The sequence below is a fragment of the Diabrotica virgifera genome, chromosome 5, assembly GCF_917563875.1.
Source record: "Diabrotica virgifera virgifera chromosome 5, PGI_DIABVI_V3a".
NCBI lineage: Eukaryota > Metazoa > Arthropoda > Insecta > Coleoptera > Chrysomelidae > Diabrotica > Diabrotica virgifera.
This window is the reverse complement of record NC_065447.1, coordinates 201,466,292-201,490,295: the sequence shown is the minus strand read 5'-3', so window position 1 is coordinate 201,490,295 and position 24,004 is coordinate 201,466,292. Positions and strand designations below refer to the sequence as shown.

At 32.7% G+C, this 24,004-nt stretch overlaps 1 protein-coding gene across 1 annotated transcript in view; it reads left to right on the top strand.

Annotated features, from left to right (window-relative positions):
* The window catches only part of LOC126885567 (protein O-mannosyl-transferase TMTC1-like), a 229,139-nt gene extending 206,152 nt beyond the window's left edge, over positions 1-22,987 (top strand). The window contains exon 4 of the mRNA XM_050652155.1: positions 22,781-22,987. Coding sequence (XP_050508112.1) covers positions 22,781-22,899 — 119 coding nt within the window. The 3' untranslated portion in view covers positions 22,900-22,987. The remainder of the gene's footprint in view (positions 1-22,780) is intronic.
* The last annotated feature ends 1,017 nt before the right edge of the window (positions 22,988-24,004 follow it).

Sequence of the window (24,004 nt, the reverse complement as noted above, 5' to 3'; positions counted from 1 at the left end):
AGTCCGTAATTGGATAAAATGACTAGTTCTTTGGTTCTGTAGAGTTTTGTAAACTAAGTCAATACTTTTTGAGTTATTTTCGAGTGAATATGTTAATTAAAAAAAAAACATGTTTTTGGACGGTTTTTTGCAAATAACTCAAAAAGTATTGTATAATTTTTTTTTTCAAAATGACCTAAAATACACTCACCGGCAGAGAAAACGGGCACCCCAAAAAATGGGTCATATTTAATGTCTTGTATTTCCTAAACCTGATGTCCGATTTAAGTAATTTTTTTAATATGTTATAGCCTTAGTCTTTATCAATATCGCTGTAATAATATTGTTGCTAGACAGGTACATTGTCATTGTATACAGGGTGTACGAATCAAACTGTGTTTTTTTCTCAAACTTTGGAACACCCTGTGGAATGTTCTAGCTTTTATAAAATACTAAAATTAAAACCCAACTATAGCCACAGATTTTCTTAACATTTTGTTTTTTTATTCATTCGCTTTCGCACACCTAGTTCAATAGTGCCACAAGTGCAAAACACAATATTCTCGAGAAATGAGCAAAATGTTCTGTAGTAAATGCGTTATGCCCTGTAAATAATTTATTTTGAGAGTGACTGCTTCAAAATTACAATTTAGGTAGTAAATTATACACTTATTGTCTGGATCTTATTACAATTTATTAAAAATAAAACGTTATTATTGTTTTGGTAGTTATGGCGATATTGCATTGTGAAGAAAGTCTTTTATAAAAACAATACTTAGGAGATACGGCGGCAATATAATGAAAAAATCAATTGATTTTTGCAGTTGTGGCCGTATTGAATTATAGCGGTTATATTGTGGCAGTGTATATTATTGCCACATCTCTCTTGATTTTTGCAGTTGTGGCCGTATTGAACGTATTGAATTACATCGGTTGTATTGTGGCAGTGTATATTATCGCCACATCTCCCAGTTATGGCCGTATTGCATTTTCAAAACCTCCAAAAACCCTACAGTGAAATACCGAAATAACTTACTTTATACTTATCCAAAACAATATTTTAGTTCAGGCTGTATTGCATTAGATGAGCCATTATATAGGCAATATTTTACAGCCTTAACCCAAAATTCGAATTTTTTGCAGTTGTGGCACAATTGAACTCGGTGTGCGTTATGTTGGATAATAAAAAAGTTAGGCACTTTAACAACTACCCCTGTTTTTCGTCAATACAGGGTGTTTTTCAATAAGTACGGCAAGCTTTAAGGGGTAATTCTGCATCATAAAATAATGACAGTTTGCTTTATAAACTTATGCCCGCAAATACTTCGTTTCTGAGATATGGGGTGTTGAAATTGTTCTTATAAACTGACGATTTATTTATTGTTCTAAAACGGTTTATGATATGCAAATGAATTTTGGTAGGTTTTAAGAACTAGTTATTGCGCATTTTTTGGCATACAATTGAGAATTTTATATTCACCATTGGCGTGCATACGGGATATATCTAAAATATTTATACCCGTATGCACGCCAATGGTAAATATACAATTCTTAGTTGTATGCCAAAAAATGCACAATAACTACCTCTTAAAATTTACCAAATTTCATTTGCATATCACAAACCGTTTTAGAGAAATAAATAAATCGTCAGTTTGTAAGAACAATTTCAACACCCCCTATCTCGGAAACGAAGCATTTGCGGGCATACGTTTATAAAGCAAACTGTCATTATTTTATCATGCAGAATTACCCCTTAAAGTTTGCCGCACTTATTTAAAAACACCCTGTATTAACGAAAAACAGGGGTAGTTGTTAAAGTGCTTAACTTTTTTATTATCCAACATAAGCGAATGAGTCAAAAAACAGAATGTTAAGAAAACCTGGGCCTGTAGTTTGGTTATAATTTCAGTATTTTGTAAAAGCTAGAACATTCCACAGGGTGTTCCAAAATTTGAGAAAAAAACACAGTTTGATTCGTACACCCAGTATATAGTGACAATGTACCTGTCTAGCAACAATATTATTACAGCGATATTGATAAAGAATAAGGCTATAACATATTAAAAAAATTACTTAAATCGGACATCAGGTTTAGGAAATACAAGACATTAAAAATGACCCATTTTTTGGAGTGCCCGTTTTCTCTGCCGGTGAGTGTATAATAGTATTACTAAAATTTTTAAAGAGTAATAAAATGTACGTTTTGCTTTTCTGAATATTTTGTATTTTTTTTCCTATTAGACAAAAATTGGTTATACTATGGCTGTTCAAAATTTGCATACACTCTTGATTAGTGACTCGTTCAAGCCATTTTAAAAACAGCCTTTTCAAAAGTAAGCAGTTTGAAACGAAAAAACTTACAGATCATATAAATAATACATAAACAAAGTAACCTGTGAACCAGTAACGATTAAGTTTATTTGGATGCTAATTAGGGGGTGATTTTCGCGATTCTTTTTACCAAAAAATAAAAGGGACCAGCAATATTATGAGCGTAACTCACTTACTTTTAATGTTAGAAGTTTTTTTAAAAACAAAAATAAAACTTTTTTTAAACACTTTAACGCGCGAGTAGTCGCGCCGTTAGATAGAATCTCACATTAAATCCTTTTTCGCGATAACTTGATGAAAAATTTAGCAATTGTGAAAAAATTTCGTAAGTGCCTCGAGAAAGGGTGTAGTAATGCGTAGGTTTTTTTAGTTTTTTTTTTCTTATTTTTTTTTGTGGAATTTATGGCTATGGGGAGAGCCAATTACTTTTAATAATTGTTAGAAATAACATTTCCAACATAACAAGTAAATGAAAATACTATAAAATAAAAATTTGTTGTAAATTCGTATTTAGATTCGTATTTTGAGATAGAATCTAACACGCGACTTTTCACGTTACAGAAGTGAGCGCGACTACTCCCGGGTTAAAAAAGTTGTAATGAGTTTTCTTCGAAAAGTGCTTCGTTTTTTGGTTATTTCATGTTGAAATATTCGATTTGAAATTTGGCGAAGAAGAACTTACTTTTCATTAGCTATAACTCTGATTCTACTGTTACCCCCAGGCTGTGGGTGAAAAAACGTGATATAATTCAGGAATTTTTGAAACCTAGCAGGTGTTGTAAAGGACGACGCCAGGAATAACTTCTACTAAAATGTAACCAAAAATATTGTGCGCTTTTTTTTCCATTGCGATTTTCATTTGTCAAATTTGCAATTTTTAATGATTTTTAATTTTGCAGCTTAGGATATTGATTTTAGAGAAAAACTTTTTAATATAAAGTTGTAGTGAATTAAAAAACCTACAATTTGAGCTATGGTAAGTTTAATTTCGTTAATTGGTTATTGCAAAACAGCCTGGGAAACGTCCAAAATGGCCGTTTTTACAGTTGCATTATTTATTGTACAAATAATTTTTTTGATTTTTTAAAACTTTAAAATGAAGATCATTCAATTTCAAACATAAAAAAAAATGTAAAGCCAGATTAACGAATTTATTGCTTAGATATTATAAATTGTTTATCCCAAGAGGTCAAATGTCGAAGGCTATAACTTTTTGAAAAAAAATCGTAGAGAGTTGGTGAATCATCCAATCTCCTTCTAAAGAGTTATATTTTCATATTCTGATGTAAATAAATGCGTAAAACATTTTTAAACCTCTAATTTTTGGGTTTGAAAATAAGGGGGCAAATTTCGTTAAAATCATTTAGAGCTGAAGCGGCCCTGTACATCCTATGGGTTTTTAACTTACAGATTATTGTTGCTGAAGATGAAACGAAGATTTGTAAAAAATAAAAAAATTTCTACGACCAACTGAAGCCGAGATAATTTTTGGGTTTGGAAATAAGGAAAAAGAAAATAATTTCGTTATAAACATTTAGAGCTGAAGCGACCCTGTACATCCTATGAGTTTCTAGCTTACAGATTATTGTTGCTGAAGACGAAACGAAGATTTATAAAAAAATAAAAATTTTCTACAACTAACTGAAGCCGAGATAATTGTTTTTTTTTTTCTTAAATCGTAGTGCCTTTTTTTATAACAATTAGGAAATCATTTTACAGTCGTTGACTAAAGAAAGACTTATATTATCTTAAAATAAAAATTAGTATAAAATACAGTTACATTCAATTATTAAAAATTATTTTTAAAATCGGTGCTTTTGTGAGCGGCCGAATTTTGCAAACCGCTCGGCTCGCTTCAAATCCGCGCGCTCGGAAAATTTTTACGTAGCTTGTATTAAATTTTGACAGAAAACAATTTAATAATATTTCCATTATAATATACAGTCTATTTACCACTGTATTTGTTTTTTTTTGATAAACTTTTATATGTGAAATCCAAAAAGAATAGTCACTACAAGAAGAAAAAGTCATATATTGTATATTATAGTAAGAAGTAACATTATTATTATTATATTTATTTAACAATGAAAAAATTAAAAATATAGTTATATATTTCATATATTATGTATCATTTTTGTAATATTATTTCTTCAGAAATGAAATTTCCCATATAAAAGTTTATCAAGAAAAATAAATACATTGGTAAATAGACTGTATATTATAATAGTAATACTATTAAATTGTGTTCTGTCAAAATTTAATACAAATTACGTAAAAATTTTCCGACGGCGCGGATTTGAAGCGAGCCGGGCGATTTGCAAAATTCGGCCGCTGGCAAAAGCACCGATTTAAAAATAATTTTTAATAATTAAATGTAATTATATTTTATAATAATTTTTATTTTAAGATAACATATGTCTTTCTTTAGTCAATGACTGTGAAATAATTTCTTAATTGTTATAAATAAAGGCACTACGACTTAAGAAAGAAAAAACAATTTTCTCGGCTTCAGTTGGCTGTAGAGAATTGTTATTTTTTTTTATAAATCTTCGTTTTGTCTTAAGCAACAATAAAATGTAATTTAGAAACTCATAGGATGTACAGGGCCGCTTCAGCTCTAAATGTTTTTAACGAAATATGCCCCCTTATTTTCAAACCCAAAAATTATCTCGGCTTCAGTTGGTCGTAGAAATTTTTTATTATTTTTTTTAAATCTTCGTTTCATCTTCAGCAACAATAATCAAGTTAAAAACTGATAGGATATACAGGGCCGCTTCAGCTCAAAATGTTTATAACGAAATTTGCCCCCTTATTTTCAAACCCAAAAATTAGAGGTTTAAAAATGTTTTACGCATTTATTTACATCAGAATATGAAAATATACCTCTTTAGAAGGAGATTAGATGTTTCACCAACTCTCTACGATTTTTTTTTTAAAAGTTATAGCCTTCGACATTTGACCTCTTGGGATAAACAATTTATAATATCTAAGCAACAAATTGGTTAATCTGGCTTTACAATTTTTTTTATGTTTGAAATTGAATGATCTTCATTTTAAAGCTTTAAAAAATAAAAAAATTATTCGTACAATAAATAATGCAATTGTAAGTAACGGCCATTTTGGACCTTTCGCGGGGGCTCTTTTGCAATAACCAATTAACGAAATTAAACCTACGATACGTCAAATAGTAGGTTTTTTAATTTACTACAACTTTCTATTAAAAAGTTTTTCTCTAAAATCAATACCCTAAGCTGCAAAATTAAAAATCATTAAAAATTGCAAATTTAAAAAATGAAAATCGCAATAGGAAAAAAAGCGCCCAATATTTTTGGTTACATTTTAGTAGAAGTTATTCCTGGCATCGTCCTTTACAACACCTGATAGGTTTCAAAAATTCCTGAATTATATCCTGAAATCGACCTATTTTTTACCCACAGCCTGGGGTATGTTTCTACACACTTCATGTATACACCATTTTTTTCACTTTTTTAAAAGCTATAATTCTGCCAGGAATATTTTTTCGATAAAATATTTACTTTTTTATTTATTTGCGAAAAACCGCCCAAAAGCACGTTTTTTGTTTAAAAATGAACATATTCACTTGCAAATAACTCGAAAATTGTTGACTTAGTGAAAAAATTATATAGAACAAAAGTTGCTTAAAATAAGTTATTTTATCCAATAATTCCGGACTTATTTTGAATATATAATTTCACTACCGAGAAGGGGATATTCCCCCCCCCCAATTTTTGTAAAATGGAGGAGATGTAGAATTGTAAACTTTTTTCTATTATAGACAATTTCAACTACCTATTCCCAAAATTTCCTTTATTTTTTTTTTAGTTTTTCGTAAAGTTTTGTGTGCTTTGATCGGGCTATACAGGGTGAGGCAAATAAAGGGCCTATTAGAAACATCTCGAGAACTAAAGGCAACAGAATCATAAAAATTTGAATTTAGGGGTTTTGAAGGATGATCTATTAAATGAAAATATTTTCATCTCTTTGCAACTTCCGGTTATACCGGAAATTGCTTATAACTTCGTTTTTTTAACGGGACACCCTGTATATTTTTACATTTTGGATTCTCTTCGATGTCTTATTTCTTAAAATATGAGGTCTTGTAATAATATGCAGGGTATTTTAAAAGATAATTACGTTTTTTTTATTAATTTCGTAGCGAAATTAACACCCTGTAGAATTGTAGTAGTTTGACATCTAAAACTCTACTTACGTTCAAATGATTTTTAATATACTCTCCTATTGTTAAGAATCATTAGTATAGCAAAATTTTTAATTTTAGTATACAGGGTTGATCGAAACTCGGAATGAGTATTTTCTGAGTTTTCTTAAATGGAACACCCTGTATTTTAATATTGTAATGAAATGATATTTTATGGTACTTTTTTATTTCTTAAGCATTCCCTATACCTAACTGCTTTAATTTGTGCTTAATTGTTAATCGCACCAACAATCTTAACTACGTAGGTATTTTGATACCTAAACCATTATTGGTAATTTTAAGAACCAGTCTGGATTAATATGTATTTATTTTTGAAAAATTATTTGGGATTGAGTATTTTCACGGCCAAACCTAATAAAATTTTACGTATTTTTTGTTGCCATTAATGTTTACTTTGAATCACCAATAACTCACAAATTAAAGCAGTTAGGTATAGGGAATGCGTAAGAAATAAAATAGTACTATAAAATATCATTTCACTACAATACAAAAATACAGGGTGTTCCATTTAAGAAAACTGAGAAAATACTCATTCCGGGTTTCGACCAACCCTGTATACTAAAATTAAAAATTTAGCTATACTAATGATTATCAACAATAGTAGTGTATATTAAAAATCATTTGAACGTAAGTATAGTTTTAGATGTCAAACTACTACAATTCTACAGGGTGTGAATATTGCTACGAAATTAATAAAAAAACATAATTATCTTTTAAAGTACCCTGTATAATATTACAAAACCTCATATTTTAAGAAAGAAGACATCGAAGAGAATCCAAAAATGTAAAAATATACAGGGTGTCCCATTAAAAAAAACGAAGTTATAAGCAATTTCTGGTATAACCGGAAGTTGCAAAGAGATGAAAATATTTTCATTTATAGTATTTTACTACAAAAACGTTATTACGTAGGTCAAAATTTTTGACGTAAGAGAACTGTCAAAACATTAGAATGTGACTTTTCATTATTGCCGTGTTTATAATAAACATAGCAATAATGAAAAGTCACATTCTAATGTTTTGACAGTTCTCTTACGTCAAAAATTTTGACCTACGTAATAACGTTTTTGTAGTAAAAATACTATAATAGATCATCCTTCAAAACCCCTTTATTCCAATTTTCATGATTCTGTTGCCTTTAGTTCTCGAGATATTTCTAATAGGCCAGTTATCTGCCTCACCCTATATAAACAAAGAGCTCTTGTTATTGGAAATAATCTTTAAAGAGCTGAAATGTATTGGTACCTGTGGGGTGCTATGCGAGCACTTATGTTTGTAAATTCTATTCGAGTACTTAAAAGTTAAAGAGACAAATTAGATAATGCAAAATGTTCAAATTTTTTTTATTAGAATATATCAAACGAAATCTAGTTTAGTGTCTAATGTCTAGTGCATCCACATTGCCCAGGCAGAGGTATAAAACAATTTACTATGCAAAATTTTTGATGTTGTGTGGACTTATCTCTAATATGTACATATTTATGCTCATTTTATTTTCCATTCTTTCAATTCAGGGCCAGAAAATATTCCTGCCGAATTAATAAAATGTGGCACAGATAAACTCTTTCAAGCACTTGGTGTATGAACAAATATATAAACGGTGTCACACCACCCAGTTTATGGAAAGTAGCTTATATTTCTTCCATTCATAAAAAAGGAAATAAGTTGGATTGCTCAAATTACAGAGGAATATCGGTGACTAGTACACTAAGCCGGGTGTACGGGCGCATTCTTAGAAATCTCATTGAGATGGAGTATAGGGAACAAGAAGAAGAAGTACAGGCTGGTTTCCGCGCTGGAAGGACTTGCACAGATAATGTCTTCTGCCTAAAACAATTAATTGAAAAAAATCAGCAACCAATCAAGAGACCCATCTCATGTTTGTTGACCTCCGTAAAGCATACGACAGCGTTCCTGTGACTAAATTGTGGAAATCACTACAAGAAACTAACATCAGCTACACTCTAGTCAACGCCTTAAAAAACCTATATGAAAATTCTACATCACAAGTAAAAATTGGCAACACACTATCTAAAAAGTTCATAGTTAACAAGGGTCTGCGCCAGGTCTGCTGTATTTCACCAACTTTATTCAAGACATATGTTGCAAAAGCACTAAACCAGTGGAAACGTAAATGCCACGGTATGGGTATAGACCTCGGAGAGGTTTGTTTATATACCTTACAATTTGCTGATGACCAAGTGATCATAGCTAATGATAAAGACGACCTACAGTATATGGCAAGAAAACTAAAGGAGGAATATGAACAGTGGGGCTTGGAAATTAATGTGGAAAAAACTAAATACCTACCCATAGGAGCTGAGTTATCCAATATCGAACTAGAGGATAATGAAAAAATCACATCCTGTAGTGAATACACGTACCTGGGAGTAATATTCGATAGAACGGGAAAAGACGACGAGGAAATAAAAAAAGGGTAACACAAGCTAGAAGAACAATTGGCTGCCTAAATGGAATACTTTGGAGCTCCGAAATAGGAATACAGCGAAAATACAATATCTATGAAACACTTCAATACAATTAAAAGCAGCCTACTTTACCGGAGCAGAAACTTGGAGAATAACCGAGAACAACAGAAAAAAATTAGAAACTGTAGAAATGGATGTGTTTAGAAGATCGTTAGGTATATCCCGTAGGGAAAGAGTTCAAAATGAGGAAGTAAGACGACGAATTGGAATAGATGGCTACTTAACAACAGACATTGAGAGGAAACAGTTGATTTGGTATGGTCATGTTCAAAGAATGGAAGACATAAGATTGCCCAAAAAGATCATGCAGTGGGTACCACCAAACCGCAAAAAACGAGGAAGACCCAAAAAGACATGGAGAGAAGGGGTAATCAAAGCAATGAGTGCAAGGGATCTTAGAGAGGGCCAATGGGATGATAGAAGGACGTGGAAGTTAGGCATCGGACAACGTCGAAAGACGTTCTAAAACCGATACATATATACTTTCAATTCTCATAAAAAGTTTTTATCATGTTTGTTTTTTATTGCAAATAAAATTTAGTAAAAATAATCAATCTCACTCTTAACTGATGTCAAAAATACTAATGATAAGATAGAAGTACACTTCAACTTTATAGTCGGAGAGATAGAAGCGGATTTTGTGCGTGATAAGTAATATGGAAAAACTATATGGGGATATGTTGAACTAGTTGTATACATTACTTTCCCCAACGGCCGGACACCAGAGTGGGGGCCGAGGGTAGATATAAGGGGTCAAAGTCGCGGTTTTTATTATTTTTTTTTTGTGACGCTCTTGATAGAGATTGTTAATTGAATCAGTATCCCATTGAGTAACTGAGTATACAGAAAATCAAGAAACAGCTAATTATATTTTTTTTAAATGACGTTACAAATTTGTTTATAACGGTATCGAATAAAAAGAAGACGCTACGTTTTCTCGAATTTATTTTATGGTATGGAGACTTGGACCTTGAATGCTGCATTAATAAAAAAACTGGAATCATTCGAGTTTTGGGTGTATAGAAAATTCTGAAAATATGATGGGCAGAAAACATCACAAACAAAGATATGAAGAGAAATATAAATAAAGAAACTCAGTCTTAAATGCAATTAAAACCAATAAACTTTAATATCTCTGACATATTATTACAGGTGAAGAGAGATGCAACTCCCATTCATTATGTAGGAAAAGATATAAGGAAAAAGAAGCATAGAGAGACGTAGAAGTAGAATATCATTGCTATGCAGCCTAAGAGAATGGTACGGATATCCATAAAATTAACATCAAATGAACTTTCGTCAAGATTAATTAGAGCAGTAGTCTCTAAAGTCCGAATAGCTATGTTGCTTGCCAACCTCTGTCGCGGAGATGGCACTTAAAGAAAAAGATTCTTCCATAAATAACTGCATAGTTTTAAAAATATTTGTCCTTCTAAATAGGTGTTACATTTTTTTACCATCAGTATAATATGTATAATTAATTATAACTAATAGTCTAAGAGCTGGGAGCGGATTTTGTGCGTGATAAGTAATGTGGAAAAACTATATGGGGATATGTTGAACTAGTTGTGTACATTACTTTCCCCAACGGCCGGAAACCAGAGTGGGGGCCGAGGGTAGATATAAGGGGTCAAATTCGCGGTTTTTATTATTTTTTTTGTAACGCTGTTGATAGAGATAGTGCACCAAAATTTGGAAATAAGTAGGTCATGACGTAACTAATTAAAATCTCCAGGGGCGGAACGCCGCGGGGCCGACAAAGGGGTGGGGGAAGGGGTGAATATAAAAATTATAATTGGGTTTTTTGTGACGTTCCTGATCGAGATAGTGCACCAAAATTTGGGAATAAGTAGACCATGACATAACTAAGTAAAATCCCCAGAGCCGGAAACCAGATTGGGGAACGAGAGTAGTTATAAGGGGTTAAATTCGCGGTTTTTATTATTTTTTTTATGACGCTCATGATCGAGAGTGCACCAAAATTTGGGAATAACTAGTTCATGACGTAACTAAGTAAAATCTCTAAGGGCGAACGCTGCGTGTCCGACAAAGGGGTGGGGGCAGGGGTGAATATATAAATTATAAGTGGTTTTTTGTGACGTTCATGATCGAGATAGTGTCCCAAAATTTGGAAATAAGTAGATTATGGCATAACTAAGTAAAATCTCCAGGGGCGGAACGCTGTGTGGGGGACAATTTTTTTTCTCATTTCATCATTGTTTCTATCAATTATTAATAAAAATTTCGACAACAATAATTATAATTATTTGCATAAATCAATGTTATAAAATTTTTTTGAAAAATATAAAAAATTTTAATTTTTTCTCCACATTTTTTATGAAAATATTGTGACACCGTTTTTTAACAAAGCTAGCTAACCCCACCTAGCTGTCCGCCCTTTTGGATTTTGATTTTACAATGAATCAATTGTGCAAGTTACGAACATATTCTCGATGACGAACGTAACCCAAAAATTTTGCGTATTCACCTTTGTCCGCCCCTGGAGATTTTATTTAGTTTTTTCATGATCTACTTATTCCCAAATTTTGGTACACTATCTCGTTAACGAAGGTTATGGAAAACCCCTATATTTGTATATTCAACCCTACCCACCACCCCTTTATACCCACGTAGCGTTCCGCCCCTGAAGATTTTAGTTAGTTATGTCATGATCTACTTATTGCCAAATTTTGGTGTACTATCTCGATCACGAACGTCACAAAATAACACTTATAATTTTTATATTCACTTCTGCCCCCTCCCATTTGTCCCCCACACAGCGTTCCACCCCTGGAGATTTTACTTAGTTATGTCATAATCTACTTATTCCCAAATTTTGGGGCACTATCTCGATCACGAACGTCACAAAAAGCCACTTTTAATTTATATATTCACCCCTGCCCCACCCCTTTGTCGGACACGCAGCGTTCGACCTTATAGATTTTACTTAGTTACGTCATGAACTAGTTATTCCCAAATTTTGGTGCACTATCTCGATCATGAGCGTCAGAAAAAAATAGTAAAACCGCGACTATGACCCCTTATAACTACCCTCGTCCCCACTCTGGTTTCCGGCTCTGGGGATTTTACTTAGTTATGTCATGGTGTACTTATTCCCAAATTTTGATGCACTATCTCGATCATGAACGTCACAAAAAAAAAATAATAAAAACCGCGACTTTAACCCCTTATAACTACCTCGTCCCCCAATCTGGTTTCCGGCTTTGGTGATTTTACTTAGTTATGTCATGTTCTATTTATTCCCAAATTTTAGTGCACTATATCGATCAGGAACGCCACAAAAAACCCAATTATAATTTTTATATTCAGCCCCCCCCCCAACCCCTTTGTCGGCCACGCAGGTTTCCGCCCCTCGAGATTTTAGTTAGTTACGTCATGACCTACTTATTCCCAAATTTTGGTGCACTATCTCTATCAACAGCGTTACAAAAAAAAATAATAAAAACCGCGAATTTGACCCCTTATATCTACCCTCGGCCTCCACTCTGGTTTCCGGCCGTTGGGGAAAGTAATGTACACAACTAGTTCAACATATCCCCATATAGTTTTTCCACATTACTTATCACGCACAAAATCCGCTCCCAGCTCTTAGACTATTAGTTATAATTATACATATTATACTGATGGTAAAAAAATGTAACACCTATTTAGAAGGCCAAATATTTTTAAAACTATGCAGTTATTTATGGAAGAATCTTTTTCTTTAAGTGCCATCTCCGCGACAGAGGTCGGCAAGCAACATAGCTATTCGGACTTTAGAGACGACTGCTCTAATTAATCTTGACGAAAGTTCATTTGATGTTAATTTTATGGATATCCGTACCATTCTCTTAGGCTGCATAGCAATGATATTCTACTTCTACGTCTCTCTATGCTTCTTTTTCCTTATATCTTTTCCTACATAATGAATGGGAGTTACATCTCTCTTCACCTGTAATAATATGTCAGAGATATTCAAATTTATTGGTTTTAATTGCATTTAAGACTGAGCTTCTTTATTTATATTTCTCTTCATATCTTTGTTTGTGATGTTTTCTGCCCATCATATTTTCAGAATTTTCTATACACCCAAAACTCGAATGATTCCAGTTTTTTCATTAATGCAGCATTCAAGGTCCAAGTCTCCATACCATGAAATAAATTCGAGAAAACGTAGTGTCTTCTTTTTATTCGATAACGTTATAAACAAATTTGTAACGTAATTTAAAAAAAAATATAATTAGCTCTTTCTTGATTTTTTGTATACTCAGTTACTTAATGGGATACTGATTCAATTAACTGGTCTATATCATATTGGGAAATATTCTTCCAGATTCTCCTTAAGGCATATCACAGGTCTTCTAAGTTTTCGTGGGAATTCTATAAGAGGTCTTCTAAGTTCTTTCTTCTGAGGACGAGGCAATGGATTTAGGTTTCGACCTACCATATTCCACACTTGTTCAATGGGTGACAAACCCGATTATCTTGATGGATTCTTGTATGAACTCCATGGTTACACGGGCTATATGAGGTCTTGCGTTACCCTTTTGGAAGATAGCATGTGGAATAGTTTGTAAGTAGGGATATAAAACCGGTTGCAGTACTTCACTAACATGTCATCGAACTGTCAGAGTGTCATTAATAAAAACTACACGTGATCTGCTACTGCTTGATTTTCTTGCTGGATGACGTTCAACATCCAAAACTATATTTCGTCCCTCAATTCGAAAACGTCTTATTCTTATGCGTCCATCAGAACCACCCCAACAAAAATAGACTCATCACTGAAGCAGAAAAAATTCCATTGACCACTCCAGTTTTGCCGAACTCTGCACCATTCTAAGAGTTGAGCCTTATGGGAATTAGTCAAAGGTAGCACTAAAAGCGAACGGTAGACTTTCAGTCCCAGTCCAAGTAATCTTTAATTCTCCTTGAGACTGCTCTTTCTGTAGCTACAACTAAATAATCTCTTACTTGATGATGGCTTTAATTCGGGCCTTGCAATATTCTAGGATAGCCAAAAACTTCACAACGCCGATAAACCTTATAATTCGACCACCTATTCCCAACTTAACATCGTTGATTGATTACCTTCATAGTCCATTAAATTATTACATTTTTTAAGCCATTCCTTGCTTTTGTTAGAGGAGTCAATTTTATTTCTTTAATGTGTAGGGAGGATCAGTAGAATCTTAACTTCAAGTTTTTGGTTTAGCGCTATATCTCGTAAACTACCAGCCCTACGGAAAATCTAATTAAACATAAAATTAAAGTTTCTACAATTTTGTTTCTATTACTTTTTATCGTCAAGTGACCAACAAAAAAGATATAATCAAAAATATGTAAAATTTTTTTAACAAGTTTCTTTTGGAGGTTATAACTTTTTTTCAGTTCATTTTAAAATAAAATAATATTATAGCAATTTTGTAGAGGGTTTTTCAGCGAACAATTTCCACTATAAAGTTGTTTAATTTTATTTAGATATATAGGTTTTACAGCGCTCCAAACTTGGCCAGATTCTCGAATGCTCATAGGGATACAATAAAAACAAAAGTTAGGTTTACTTTTCAATCTATATATATTTTTTATTCATACAATTTATTATGATTTTAACATTCCTATGCTATTATTGATCTGTTTTTGACCTTTCTTCCCACTATGAAACTTATAACTCTAAGCATATATAGAAAAGGCCCAAGAAGTTGTTTGAGGATAAATTCGCCGGTTCAGAAGAAAAATGACGCAACCGCAAAATGCAAAATTCTTAAGAGCAAAAAAACGATTTTTGATATCAAAATCATAAAGTATGATCAAAATTGGCCATTCACCACACCGTGGTCAGGATCTCGAGATATAAGCCTTTTTGGCGGTGTGCCGCTTGTCTATGAAGTATGTAGTATAACTTTTTCCTATTGTATATTTTGACTTAAAATTTTCGAAAAAACTTCTTCATGAATCATGTTTTATTGTTGTGTTGGTTAAAACTATAAACTAAGAAGTTTGTCACTCAAGTTTTGTAACCCGCCAGTGGTCGTTATATGAGATTTTCTCTCACGGTTTCAGAAAATTGCGCACAACTTTTTTTCTGGGAAATTATACGCGCTGTAGTTCCTTCTAGTCTCCTAACTATCCTCCCTCGACAATCTAATAAACTCGTCTGCTCAGATAGTGATTCAGTTTACTTAGTATCACCATATTGTTGAGTCAGTGTGCTTCATGTGAGAGATTCTCTCATCAAGTGACCACCGGCGTCACCAACTGTGTATAAAAATTAATTTTATTTTTCCCCTTAAAACCTAAAATAATATCCCCTTATGATGTAATAAAAGGCGCCGTGGATGTGGTCGATGATATGAAAATCCTATATTCTGTTTCACGGGTTAGTTGTAGATTGTAGACGGTCACTTACCAAATATTTTTCAATGTTAAATATTGGCGGCATCAATAGTCACATTTTATACAAGGTGTCCCAAAAGTAGTGGAACGGTTGAATATTTCGCGAACTAAACATCAGATCGAAAAACTGAAAAATATTTTTTCAATCATTTTCAAAAATCTATCCAATGACACCAAACACCAACCCTAACTACACCCCCACGAGGTGGGGTGGAGGGTAACTTTAAAATCTCAAATGGAAACCCCTAGTTTTTCTTGCAGATTTGGATTCGTTACGTAAAAGTAAGCAACTTTTATTCAAGACATTTTTTCGAGCTGTGGATATATGGCGCAATAATTGGGAAAAACGATTTAACCTGATACCATAGGTAAATTATAGAAACGGTCTAATATCTCAAGAATACACCTCCAAATGATAAACCAAAAAAAAGAATTTTTAATACTTTTCGAAAACCTATCGAATAACACTAAACATGGCTTTCCAACCCACCCCCTGGAGGTGGGGTCGGGGGTAACTTTAAAATCTTAAATAGCAACCCACACTTTTTATTACAGATTCGGATTTGTCATGAAAAATAAGGCAACATTTATTCGAAACATTTTTTAGAATTATTGTTGATAGATGGCGCTTTAATTGGAAAAATACGATTTATTAGCGCCATCTATCAGCAATTTTAAAAAATGTTCTGAATAAATGTTGCTTAGTTTTACATGAAGAAATCGAATATGCAATAAAAAGTGGGGGTTGCTATTTAAGATTTTAAATTTACCCCCCACCCCACCTCCAGGGGGTGGGTTGGAGGGTCATGTTTGGTGTTTATCGATAGGTTTTCGAAAAATATTAAAAACCACTTTTTTAGTTTTTCATTTGGAAGTGTATTTCTCGAGATATTAGACCGTTTCTATAAAAACTGGGGGTTTCCATTTGAGATTTTAAAGTTACCCCCCACCCCACCTCCAGGGGGTGTAGTGGGGTTGGTGTTTGGTGTCATTGGATAGATTTTTGAAAATAATTGAACACGTATTTTCCAGTTTTTCGATCCGATGTTTAGTTCGCGAAATATTCGACCGATCCACTACTTTTGGGACACCCTATATAAATATAATAATAATAAAAGAGAAAAACGTCGTGTCTTTTTAAAGCAAATGGCTTTATCGTTGATGAAACTTTGTAAAGAAAGAAACTAACGAAATATGATGACAAAATGTTTAAAAATAACAACTCATTTTTTAATGTGTTTAACATTTTGGACAAATTTCATTTTTATCTAAATACTTCAGAGAAGACACAGTAAAATTTTCAAAAGGAAATATTTACAGCGCCCAAAGATACAGCGAGGTAAATTTGAAAAATCATCAAAATTGATTTTTGTCATTTTTGTATAAAATTTGAATTTTGAACATGTTTCACCAACTCTAGATAAAAATAAACTTTATATTCGGATTCAGCGACCTCGAAAATATAAAAATAAATCAAAACTGGTCATTCACCTCAAATTTGATTTTCGTGGTCGCCTAATATTATATAGATAGAAAAGTATTGTTTTTATTGTATTCCTTTGAGAATTCGAGAATCTGGTCAAGTTTGGAGCGCTGTAAAACATAGATAATAAATGAAATTAAACCACTTTATAGTGAAAAATCCTCTACAAAATCGATTTGATGTTATTTTATTGTGAAATGAACGGAAAAAATGTTATAGCCTCCAAAAGGAACTTCTTACAAAATTTTCTCTTATTTTTGTTTATAACTTTTTGTTGGTCACTTGACAATAAAAAGAAATACATATAAAATTGTAGAAAATTTAATTTGCTACATTTTATGTGTAATTAAAAATGATCTTTAGGGTTGCTAGTTTACGACATACAGCTCGAAAACCTTTTGCACATCTTTTTTCAATATGGCGGCCGGGGGACAAGGGTCGCGACCCCAAAAAATTGAACTTAAGCTTCTACTGAACCACCCTACACATTAAAAAAAATAAAATTGACTCCTCTAAGAAATGCAACCCTAAATGTAACATTTCAATGGACTATCAACTCTGCGTGAAATTCCCTGTAAACCAAAATCGGCATCTTTGATGCATACTTGTACGATGAGTTCTTTTTCTAAGTCGTTTAAATGAATAAATTGCCGAAGACCACAAGTACTTGGCATTTTAAGTGTTAAATTAAGTGTTAAATAATACAAAATTATTAAAAATTACAAATAAACTAAAGTTAAATAAAATAAACAAAGACGATTTCGTTACTATTTAATTCGTCTCTTACCATCCCTCTGACACGTGTTTTTAGGTCTATTGGTCATCAAAGAGGCTCGCTGGAAGGCTTAACTAAATAAAGTCGAACCGACTGGTTGATAAATATACTAGAATATAACAACACATGCTTTAGCGACCTCTACCGAGGAAAGCTGAAATAACTGTAAATATTAAGGTAAACTGTAAAATCCAAGCATAATCACTCCACTAACGGCGATGCTCGGAATATTTATATTCCAGTAATGACTAATGCATCAACAGTTTGCCCATCTAAATCACAATCATTTTGTATTATCTGCGTCGAGTATAACGTGAAACAAAATAAACATCCTCGATTGCGTTTCGATTAAATTCGAGTTTCTTACCATCCTCCGGCACGTGTTTCTAGGTCCACCAGTCATTAAAGAGGCTCGTAAGGGGACTGAACTGGATCAAGACGCACCGAGTGGTTGATAAATAAAATATTATACCAACGCATGCCTTAACGAGGGAGCAGTCGCGCTCACTTCTGTAACGTTAATAGTCGCGTGATAGATTTTGTCTCACAATACGAATTTTAATACGAATTTACAACAAACTTTTATTTTATAGTATTTTTATTTACTTGCTATGTTAGAAATATTATTTCTAACAATTATTAAAGCTAATTGACTATACCCAAAGCCATAAATTTCACAAAAAGAAGAAGAAGAAAAAGAAAAAAAAAGAGAAAAAGAAAGAAGAAAAAATAAAAAACTACGCATTACTACACCCTTTTTTTATATGCTTTATTGTCATGAAAAATTTAACAATTTTATAGACAAAGCTTACAAGAATCATAAATAAAAACAATAACAAATACAATTTACTAAAATTATACAAATCGTCAAATATAAATAAAACATAATAAAGTCAAATAAAAATCAGTAACAATCTATTGCAAAATTTAAAAAAAATTGCAAAGGGTCTTTTACGAGGAACTTACAAGTGGAAAGTTATGTTGCAAAAGTTTTCATTAAGTTATCGCGAAAAAGGATAAAATGTTAGAATTTTTCTAACGGCGCGACTGCTCGCGTGTTAAATACAGAGAAATAAACTTTCTTATCTTTTTGTTTTTGCGAAAAAAAAAAGAAGTACACTTCAGTTAAAGAAAAGATAGCGAGGTAAAATCAGTATAACATATATTCTTCTAGATAAGACTTACAAAGAAATAGTTTTGATCCCAATAAATGACCATATTATTATACAAAGTGTTTAATTTTTTTGCCATCAGTATATCGCTCATCCGGCAGAAAAGTAATAAAACTCAAAAAATACATTATTCCAGTTATCTGGTTAAATTGACTGCAAAAATACTATACTTTTACCAGGAAAGGTATTATATAGATGTTTTATCTCCAAATTCCTAAGATAGCCGGAGTGTCATTATTCATTATTCATTTGACGATACGTAAAATGAATATTTTTATTCCGGAATAATAACACATTTCAGCCATGCTCTGAACTTCAACGTAAATGGTTCGTTATTTATCACGAAAACCGTGGTATTTCGAGGAATGTCGTAGGTATTTTTTGTTATTGTTTACAAAACTAACCAATATTTTAAAAGAAAACTGGCACAACTCAAAATGATGAGCTTTTCCTTTGTTAACACTAGAAGCACCAGAGCAGTCAGACTTCTTTCTATTTTTGACCCTCTCTATTACTTATTCATAGTTGTTTTAGAAAGTTGATAATTAAGACTTTTCCTAGATCTATTTCAGGATTATAATTCCTCCTTTACAGGTATTTAGTGTACTTACTTTTTGAATATGTTGATGTCTACCAAGAAAAAATATATATTACGGAGGAGAAGTACCAGATCTAAGCAATTATCAACAGATAAATTTGTACTTGCATCGGCAATATGGAACCCATTTATAAAGAATTAAATATTTTGCTATACCCACACCTGGTTAAAATATATCTATTGACGAACAGCTCTTTCCCACGGAGGCAAGATGTCACTTTACACAGTACATGGCTTGTAAACCCGATAAGTTTAAAATTAAACTCTGGCTTCTATCGCTGAGTTCACTATACTCAAACAATATTGAAATAGGCATAGATAATAAGGAGAGACCTGAAACTATTACCTACTACAACCACACAAAATACGGAGTGGACGTTGTAGATCAGATGGTCATACAGTGTTCAACCAAATCAGCTTTAAGAAGATGGCAAAAAATTGGAAGAAGTTACCTCTTACCGACCTATTAGCTTGCTACCAACTATCTCCAAAATTTTCAAGAAAATATACGTTGAAAAGCTTAATTTAATAACAGAAATGATGCACTTAATTCCAGACTATCAATTTGGATTCCGAAACAAGCATGGCACCATCGAACAAGTACATAGAATAGTTAACAAGATTAACGATGACTTCCAACAAAAACTTTATTGTTCTGCTGAATTTATTGATATGTTACAAGTATTCGATAAAGTTTGGCATATTGGACTCTTCTAAATAATTAAGAAGCTACTCCCATATCTCCACTTCCTGTTACTAAAATCATACCTAACCAATAGACACTTCCTTGTCAGACAAAATCAAGAATACTCTTCTCTGAACGCCATAAAATCAGAGGTACCACAGGGCAGTGTACTCGGATCTACCTTGTATTTGTTGTACACAAGTGATCTTCCGACTACACAGATGGTTACAATAGCCACATTTGCGGAGGATACAGCTGCTCTCTCTTCACACGAAGACCCAAAGATGGCCTCAAGACAACTTCAAAACTGCCTTAACATGGTAGAAAAATGGCTGTCGAAATGGCACATGCAAGCAAATGAACTAAAATCTACACATGTAACATTTACACTCCGTATAGTAACTTGCCCACCAGTACAACTTAACAACAACAATTTACCTCAAGCCGAAGATGTAAAATACTTGGGAATCCACCTAGATAGAAGACTAACATGGCGAAAACATATTTTCACTAAACGCAAATAGTTAGGACTAAAGCTAAGCCGTCTATACTAGATCATCGACAGAAACTCTAAGTTGTCTCTAGAAAACAAATTAGTACTGGTCTACAAAGCCATTATAAGGTCCATTTGGACCTACGGTATCCAGCTCTGGGGAAGACCTTCTAATAGCAACATAAATATAATACAGAGGTTCCAAAACGTGATCCAACGAGACCTAGCAATTCCAACACTGCAACAGTGCATAAGTCAATATAGTGCAACATATCGCGAAAGAGTGTCTGTACATCTTAACGAGTTAGCCAAACGGTTGTTCATGAACATGAAGAAAGAAGATTAAAAAGATTCAAACCAAGAGACTTAATTAATAGGTTTAAGTAATTTGTAATATACATATTTTTGTTAATAGTAAATTATTGTAAATAGTAGAGGTAGGTAATGCCATAAAGTAGCAATAGCTACATTATAAAACAGAGTGCTTAATGGAGCATCCTGCACATGTCATCACTAATTTTCAACAAAAACGCTTATTGTCGTTTTTATGATAGATTGCAGAATAAAGGAGTTAAAAAAAGGGTGGGTAACGTCCACCTCATGGATATTCCCTTGTAACATATTTATTACGTGTTCCAAAATTTTTCAAAAATTATTTATTGTCATAAAGACAGCCTTTTTTCAAATGTTAATTTGGTTCTACCGATATTTTTGAAAATAAAATAATATCTTGATTTAAATATGGGCTGGGCACAAAATATCAACCATTGGTAAAACTTGTTACTATAGGTTTCTATACAAATTCTCGATGGCAGGAACAAAATCCACATAATTATCGAGGTATAATTACATAATTAATTATCCGTCACACTAACAATGCTGAAAGGAAGAATGTCTAGAAAATCAAAAAATTTTAGTTGCTGGCTTTTACTGGTAATGTAATTTTGTTGTACATCGAAATTTTGTTGTAGGGTCTGTCCATCGTTTATATTAATATTTTAGAAGATGCTGTGTTTTATAAGCATAAGATTCGTAATTTTAATCCATTTCTAACATTTGCAACAACTCTCACTAAATATATATTATCCATTTTCGAGGTGGACCTTTTTTACCCAGAATTGGGCATACATGGAACCTATAAAAGGTTCGGCGTTTAAGGGTTAAACCAGATATCGATGGCTTAGTGTGAAAACCTCGTATCTCATTAAATTACAATTTTACACGAGAGGCAAAAAACTAATTTTCTGCATAATATAACCTAAAAACAAAAATTACCGTTACATAATTTTAATTCGAGCATATTGAGACAAATATCTGATATTGGCCTAGAGCTAAAAGTGTTAAATGTTGCTATTAAATTGTAAATACAAATATTAACTATAAAAACACGTAAATATCCTTGCAGTATATAGAGCATTTGGCCAAGTAACTATGATAACCTCGTATATCTTGATATACGTGTTTTTCGTCTTAAATGAGGTTGTGTTTATTATTATTTACGAGGTTTTCATTTTTCATAGCTTATTGCACACCTTCAAATACTAGGTTGATACAGTACAAATCTTTTGATTTAAGGTTCATAAAATGTTTCTGTATGCAGGACTACCTTTCACTGTTTACAAAAAACATTTCTCCAAGTCGATTCTCTCAAACAAATACTCCAAAGTAAGTACCGAAGTCTTGGTTATAAATATACGTGGTATTCACACTAAATCAAGAGAGCAATTGATATACGTGGTTTATTTTTTCGGCTGTAGAAAATAGTCTAGTGTATTTGGATTTTTTCTAACAGTTGTAAATCGTGAGATACAAGGTTTTCAAACTAAAACTACCAAAATGTCATTTTCGAAAAAAAAATGAGATACGAGGTTTTCACACTAAGCCATCGATATCAGTTATTTTGGTTTTGATTGTTACCTAATTAGGAACATTCGCTTCCATATTCTTTGTTTTTAATTTATAAATTTTAGTGGTTACCGTTTAAAACATTGAGTTAAATTAAGACCAAAAAAAATATTTTTGTGTCCTCCGAAAAAATTGTTTTTTGAGTTATGACACTTTTCCTTCGGATGAGCGATATCATATTCTCTCTTATTTTCTTTTTAAAAATATTACTAATTATTTTTGCATTTATTCTAGCTTATGGAAATCTCGGAAGCGTCCTTAGTAGTCAAGGACGAGTAGACGAAGCCGAAACGGCATTTCGAAAAGCTCTTCAGTACAGACCCAACATGGCGGACGTGCATTATAATTTGTGAGTAGCCTTTTGTTGTTTAGCAACGCAAATTTCATTATAATTGCGACCGGTCGCTGTATACTACGTTTTCTCCGACAGGAGATTAATGGAGACAATTAAAAATATATTACGAACCGCACTGGCACTTGTGCTGGCTTTGGGAAATCTCTATTATTAGCGCGAACACAATTTATGAATTTCTGGCTGACCGAGACAGCTGGTATGGCTTCAAAAAGAGAATTGGTGGTTAATAAATGTATAAAGGTTATAATGTGCGTACACTTACATAACCCTTTGCGCGGATAGAAAAGTTACAAAATTTTGTTGAGCAATTGTATGTTATACAAAATATGTATCAAGAAATTATAAAGTTTTAGCGAATAAAATAAAAAATAAAAAAGAGACTGCAGCCAGCACTCTTATCGACGATTTCACCTCTTGTTAGAGGCTGTTCAGAGAATGCATAGGTTGCTTTCTCAAGTCGAGGTAAAAATTTTTCGACATATTAGTCCCCCACTGCAACTGACCTGAAGGTAGTAGGTGCGTAGCGGCATCTGCTAAATGAAAGACTAATTTTTTCAACCTAATAAAAATATTTGTAAAATAAAATATTTTTAAAATATTTTTAATTGAAAAACTTATTGGCCCATTTTCCTGGTGACACCTCCAAGGCTTCTACAATATGCAATCCAGATGGATGCTGCAGTGAAGACAAAAGGGAAGGAATTCTACACTATGCAATTCACAACCCCCGTCTGCAGCTTGGTAAAGTTCCAACGGAAAATGGACCTAGTTACTCTATAGGAGTAATACTAATATAAAATAAAAAAGTATACCATTTTTATTCAGATGCAATGCGAAGCCAAAACCGTCTTAGTTTTTACATAGATTAGAGAGTGCAACCAGCATTCTTATCGACGATTTCACCTCTTGCTAGAGGCTCTTCAGAGAATGCATAGGCTGCTTTCTGTAGTCCAGGTAAAATTTTTTTCGACATATTAGTCCCCCACTGCAACTGACGGAAGGTAGTAGGTGCGTAGCGGCATCTGCTAAATGAAAGACTAAGTTTTTCAACCTAATAATAATATTTGTAAAATAAAATATTTTTAAAAGATTTTTAATTAAAA